We start from the raw sequence: 7056 nt of genomic DNA on the forward strand, positions 1-7056 counted from the left end.
TGGTTGGGAGAGAGTTGGGCTGGTCTGTGGAGTATTTTGACGGACATCTTTTGTGTATTAGGCCTATGTGGTGTTTCCATTTCTATGGGCGCAAACTCCAACCGCTTTTAAAGAGCAGCGACTGGTGTAAAGGCTAGCTGTAACTCGATTGTTGTTTGCTCAGAAGGATAATGTTTGCACTTGGGTCGATCGATGGAACTACAAATAGCTCGGGAGAAACAGTTTAAAGGGGTCTTCTTACTAATGGTAATTGGATTTACATAAAGGATAAAACACTCTTTTGGACAAGGCTACGGGTTCAGAAAATCACATAACTCATCAGGATAAACGCGCTGCCGGACTCACTGGGGCCGATTTTACAAATAAATAAAGTTCATCGTAAGACAAATTTTCAGTATCAGTAGTGATTTGTATTTTGACACTCATATAGCAACTACGACTGATTTGCAGTTACGATTAATCTGAGATCTTTGTGAAATCGGCCCCCCGTTCTGGTTAATCAGAGAGAACGCCAATTGTGAATAAATTGTATAAGTCTCGGGCCATTTGTGTGTCTATGCGTCCATGGTCTGTGTAACTTTTTGTAGGCCTATGTTTCTTGTGGCTTGTGACATTCCTGTAACCCTTTTTGAGACATGGTGGACACTATGGGTCTGCACTGTGTAGTGTAATTTTAACACTTTACCGAACCCATAGAGCAAGGATTGCCAAAACCAAATCATGGTATCATATCCACCATAATATGTAAAAGTTAACTAATTGTATTGGGGTAAACATGCATGGTAGTAGTCTTGGTGCAAGACGTTTCTCGTTTCCTTTTCACGCACACCGCGGCCAACTCACCGACAGCGCGCGAACCGACTCACCTGACTCATAGTTCACTCACCGCCCCGTTCTCCGGGGCGGTGAGTGGACTAAAGTCAGGTGAGTCGGTTCGTGCGCTGTCGGTGAGTTGGCCGCGGTGTGCGTGAAAAGGAAACGAGAAACGTCTTGCACCAAGACTAGCGTGGTAGCTAAGGCTGAGTGTAAATTTTGTCGAATTTACCTCGCTGGAGGGCGCTAGACGGTCTTGCGGCTTGATCACAGGATGAATCTTCATCTCGCATAATTATGCATGGTTCATTGTTTGGGCACATAATCCTGTTGAGACCCTCTTTGCTTTATTAGGGGGTCTACATAAGTTCTGAAACGCACATTCTACTTTTTACGATGTGTTCGAAATCTAGCTAATTACCAATCAGACAGTAAAGACTTGAAGAAAGGCCACGTGCATAATCACATGGAGCACTAAAATACTAAGGTCAACATTTTAAATTGGGGTTGGTACGTGTTGAGGAGGGGTACTGTAGCAGTAGAGGTGTGTTGTTGGCAAAGAAGAGTAACACATTTTTTTTGAGGCTGCATGGTGGTATACTTAATAAAGGCACTTGGCATTATTGGTATTTACTCAAAATAATTGTTAGCATTAAAACTTACTTGATAACAAGTAATGGAGAGCTGTTGATAGTGTATAAAACATTGTGAGAAATGGCTCGCTCTGCCCATGGAGGCAGGAATAGAAGGAGCTCGAACGAAGGGACTTCAAAAGTCGAACCTGCGGTACCGCGGTCGTTTAACAATACCTCGTAATCACCGACTTACCTTATACAAACAATGGGCGACCTGGCGTATGCGAGTTTGCGCGTGCGCACTTGGTTCTTCACTCAACCATGGTGTCGTATGTCGTATGGATATAATACAAAAAACAACTTTTTTGAGACCTGATAAAAATTGTGTACACTTGTGCTCACCAAATCGAAAAACACTATTGAATACCAACCACCCTCGTGTGCTAGTACCCTAATTTTGAACCACCGCTATTGACCGGAAAGTCAAAAAAAAATGAAAAAATATGCCATGATGCTTCAATGAAACACCAAAAACAGTAAATGAACACGTGTATATTCACAATTCTTGTCTCCAATGATTCAACTTTACACGAAGGCAACGGTGCAGAGCGGCGGTACCGCACGTTCTGTACAAAGAAATCTAATCCTGCTCGTTAATCGGCCGTACAGCTGGAGGTCTCCTATCTTTTTCCACTGGCCAGACAGGGGCATTGTCAGGGTATTCGCGGTTTTGCGGGTCGTTCGAGCTCCTTCTATTCCTTCCTCCATGCTCTGCCTGAAGTAACGCAGTTTTCGAGAAAGAAGTAATGTTCCACTTATTTTCGAGACCTCACACTTAGAACCGCATCCCGTGGGATGTTCATAAATACCTCAGACAGTTTCGCTATTCCTATTGGTGGATAGCGCGTCACGTGGGGGTGTTTAAACGGTTAATAATAACCAGCTGGAGCTGTTTATAAAAACGAAAAACGTCTTGCACCAAGACTTACTACGCGCACGAATGCATATCCATTTGAAAAAATGTCACCAATCCCATTCAACTTCTATTTTGCCTCCACCCTGTAAAGTCTTGAGTTTTGTGGTGAGCTGTGTGTTTGAATGCATTACGGTCATCATACCAATATTGTTGTATTCGTATAGCTGGACTGACTACTCGACCTTGCTCTATTATTAGGGCAAAATGACAATAGAGTGTAACAAAACATTCAAGGGGAAATAACTTCATTGCATGGGTGCGTTCGATAAGCTTCCCTGGGTCAACCCCGCGGTGTCCGGTAATTTTGAGTCGACTCTATTAATACAGTGCCATCATGCATGGTAAACCCGATCCAAAGGGCTTTTACAAAAATCCATCTTTCACAAAGCTCACGGATCCATATACTATACATAAGTGAACTTATAAATTCAAAATTATTTATTATCACATCTAGAAACGAACCCACGACAAGATACAGTGTGTTAGTCATCAGGAAATATAGCTAAAGGTATTGGTCTATAGTACATACAACTGGTGTGTTAAGATTAAAGAACATGTTCATTTCTACTACCATTTTTCTTTCTTCGCTTGTTTTTGTAACATTATTTTATAGCAAATTTTCTTGAAGTTGTTTATAAGTTATACTGTTTTTCCCCATAAAATACTTTTAGGAGAACAAAGTAAAAATGAGCTGCCAAAACTAGTCGAAAATAGGAGGGTAATATTTGTTTATCTTTTACTGCTAGCTCAAATCAAGTCGAAAAGTGGCAGGGATATATACATGTATATAGATTTTTTTAGTGGGCTGCTCAAAGTCAAAACCAAGCGAAAATGAGGAGGGTGGATTTGTTTATCCCTTGAAATTCAAACATGACAAAATGTGCGATAAAGTGCAACAAATAAATAGTAGAATTTATCCAGTTTAGCAAAGACAAATTAGATTGATTCGTTAAATCTATAGCAAATTTGTCACAATTTGGAGGACAGAATTGGTTAAAAAATCTGTTGCTTTAAAATCCTGTTTCGATATCAACTTTCGCCCTATAATGATAATTTAAAGCCGTAAATAAAAAATAAATTAAAAAAATTGCAGTTCACCATCACACTTTTTAATCAATTAATTATAATACCATATCTTTAAGCGTTAAAGCACAATACACTGCTGCATTTAAAGGCAATGTGGTATTGTCAAGGACCAGTATTCTCACTTGGTGTATAGGCCTATCCCAACATATGCATAAGGATAATAACAAATCTGTGGAAATTTTGACCTAATTGGTCATCGAAGTTGCAAGAGAATAATGAAAGAAAAACACCCTTGTTGCACCAATTTGTGTGCTTTCAGAAGCATAAAAAGGCTTCAGGCCTGAAGTCTTTTAAAATACGATTGAGATATTACCCCTTTCTCACAAACTATGTTACTACAGAGGGAGCCGTTTCTTACAATGTTTTATACTATGAACAGCTCTCCATTGCTCGTTATTAAGTAAGTTTTTATGCTAACAATTATTTTGAGTAATTACCAATAGTGTCCAGGCCTTTAAATAATCTATATATTGCTGTATCAAAACCGCCATTTTATTTATGTCACCCAGAGCCGGCAACGTCAACCCCAACAATAAACAAGAACTTGTTTGGAAAGAAAACCAATGCCACATGTCTTTTGGGGCCTTTAAAAAAATGGATGTGCTCTTTTTCAAACTATTGAATAGTGACAATAATTATTGTCCATTCGGGGCTAAACAAGTTGTTATGCTAACAGTTATTTTGAGTAATTACCAATAGTGTCCAACCAATGCCTTTAAATAAGACTTTTTGTGAGAGTAGATTAAATGTTTGACAAAATCATCATCCAAATGCTTTAGGAAGTTATGGGTGGAAATTGGAGCAATTAAAGATGCTATGTCAGATTTTTGGCCGATTTGACCCAAACATTTTGATTTAAAATTCAATAGGTATTTTGATGGGGGTCGAGAAAGTTACAAGCTTTCATTTGAGCCATTGCTCGAAAAAGTCCGCCAATTATTAGTAGCAGTGAAATAAAGTGCTCAAAATTAGTTTTGGTCGGGATCCCGACAATATATCACGTGACCAATTCTTATGTGTTTTATAAGAAACGTTTTAAATTTTTGTCATGGTTCCTGACCATTAAAAGTAAAAGTTAAACTGTTTTTCGTAAGAGCGGGTGATACTCTTTGAAATGTTTTTTAATGTTTGGGGCAAAAAATCTGACATAGCATCTTTAATCAAATAAATTTGTTAAAATTTTGACTCCAAAAAATGATGTTAGTATTTATTTATTGTTGGTTTGTATCATGAATTCTTTTTGTTCATAAGTAAATGGAATGTCTTCGTTGGTTGCTATCAACTGATATCCATCATCACTAAATGCCTTGACAGAGAAGCAATCCATGAAGTTTAGTCCATCTTTGGAGTCAAGATTCCGGAGCAAAAATGCCAGTAGAGCTGTTAAAATACAAGCTACACCAATCACACAGACAGTACAGGAAGATCCAAATAGAAACGGAGCTACGAGAGGTCCAAGGAGAGATGCAGCGCCCCAACCCAAGTTCACGATGGAGAACACTAGGCTGTAAGCTTCAGGGTGTCTCATGACAGCGATCGTAGAACACATGGTGATCAATATCACACGAGATGCTTGTAGTCCGAAGAAAAACACAGCCAAGTAGATTGAAGCTACGGTGAGTGATGAGGAGAATTTGACTAACACCAAGGGTAGTCCTGCGGTGCATAGAGATGCGAAGCAGAATATCCACGTCAAGTTGTGACTTAAAGTTCCGAGGACATAGGTGCAACATGCGGTACTCAATAGAACGGAGAACCCACATAAGCCAAGTATATGAGCTGTTGATACTGTACCGTCTCCGAACATGTAGTCCACCCAGACTGCAAGAGTAGGCTCGAGTGCTGTGTGTCCTAGGGCACCTACCAAGAAACTTAGTGCCACAATCAACACTTGGACATCGAAAATGGCTCGCCATCGCACAGAACGATTTGTCTTCTGGTCGACTTGTCTCGTTGCGTCGTCGGCTCCATGGTCGGACTTAGTTTCCTCCTTTTTGTGAAAGTTTTCAGTTCGAAACGTCAACATCACACTCACAATGAGTATGAATTCAACAGACAAGAACAAGAGGAAAACACGGTTGTTCAGGTGTCGGAAGAGCTCGCCTACAAATAAAGCCGCGAATAAGTTGAAAGATAACTTGCACATTGCCACTCCAGTTACTATCGTGCACTCCAATGAAGCCTCGTCATAGATGTCTCGAATCCTAGCCATGGCCATGGTTTGGGTGCATGCACTCACCACGCCCTGCAAACAACGGTTATTCAGCAAAATAAGTGGAGTTAAAGGTGTAAGTCCGTAGAGAAGACATTTAAATGTAGAACAAAGCAACCCGAAGAGAAGTACTATATCAAGTCCCCACCGGTCAGCAACTAAACCTGCAATCGGTGAGAATAATACCTCCACGATTCCAGTGGACACGAACGTGGCAGCCAAGGCGAATGATGCAGTACCTTTTGGTGTCTCACTAGTGGCGTTACTGCTCTGTTGCCACTGTACTTCTGTAAGAAGAGGCACCACTGCGCCATGCATACAGCTATCCAAATATTGACAGCCGATACTCGTGAAAACCCTCAACCACTTCTCGGAATTTCCTCCGTTAAAATTCATTGCTTGGTTTGTATTATTATGTGTTACTCGCTGCTCATATGTGCGACTTTGGACTCGTACAGCATATAGTCCAAACTATTCATGATCGACAAAATCTAAACAGACATCAACATATTATCGCCTGATTCTTCGTCACAGCTGAGAGCATGCAGAGAGAAGTTTTGGCATTGTCGCGGCCTTTTACAACTACTCACTCAGGGTTGTCGCTGTATGTGGCCAGAGGTGGATTTAAAACTATATAGTCTGATGTACAGGATAGTTCCCACACATGGGACGTCATGCTATTGTTAAAATCGCTCCATTATTTTGCACGAATGGCGCGATGGTTACAACTATTCACCCATCGCATAATGTTCTAGGTGAACGCGCCATTTGTGGGCACGAATGGCCCGAATTCGCACCTCGGGCATTATCAATTTACGTCTTATTTTGTTTGTGTTCTTGTGCAAGATCTTAACTAAAATTGCTTCCCTTCAATCGGTGGTATAAATGGTTACCCGTGAGATTGTGTATGAAGCCTTCAGAGCTCGGAGTTGTACTCCCCAGTGAGCCCGAGGAAGATTAATGGGTGTTATAACACGCCTCTTGCTTGTTCTGTATTCTGGTTGGCTGAAACACGGTCACGTGGGATGAACTAATAGGGACCTTTAGATTCGAGTGAACGTGGACCTCGTTCACGTCGACCACGGTTGTGGTTTTTCCAAGTGATGTCATAACCATAGTTTTGGGGTCGCGGCTCTATGGGGCGCCAAATGAAAAAATTTTATTAAACGCAATTATTTACATATAAGTCATTATACAACACATAGTTCATTATTCATCGATTATTAATTTTGACTTATATTTACAAATAATAAATTTTAAACCACACAATCATACATAAGCTTTGCAAGGGTGATGACACACACTGCAAGCATAGAGAATCACACCGGATTCACCAACTCAAGACAGTCCAAGAACCAAACATAAACACTGGTTTTGAATAGCTTACCATTACC

General features: G+C 40.4%; 1 protein-coding gene across 1 annotated transcript; it reads right to left on the reverse strand.

The window, feature by feature from the left end:
- Nucleotides 1-2828: 2828 nt before the first annotated feature.
- On the reverse strand, nt 2829-6405 carry LOC139939808 (vesicular acetylcholine transporter-like). The gene has a single exon (XM_071935938.1). It carries the CDS (start codon nt 6056-6058, stop codon nt 4658-4660), a length of 1401 nt encoding a protein of 466 aa, XP_071792039.1. The 5' UTR covers nt 6059-6405; the 3' UTR covers nt 2829-4657.
- Between the last annotated feature and the right edge of the window lie 651 nt (nt 6406-7056).

This window comes from Asterias amurensis, chromosome 7 (genome assembly GCF_032118995.1).
Source record: "Asterias amurensis chromosome 7, ASM3211899v1".
In the NCBI taxonomy this organism is placed as follows: Eukaryota; Metazoa; Echinodermata; class Asteroidea; order Forcipulatida; family Asteriidae; genus Asterias; species Asterias amurensis.

Excerpts from the sequence above, each read along its gene's own strand:
- LOC139939808 (XM_071935938.1), bottom strand. The coding sequence starts at position 6,058 with ATGAATTTTAACGGAGGAAATTCCGAGAAGTGGTTGAGGGTTTTCACG.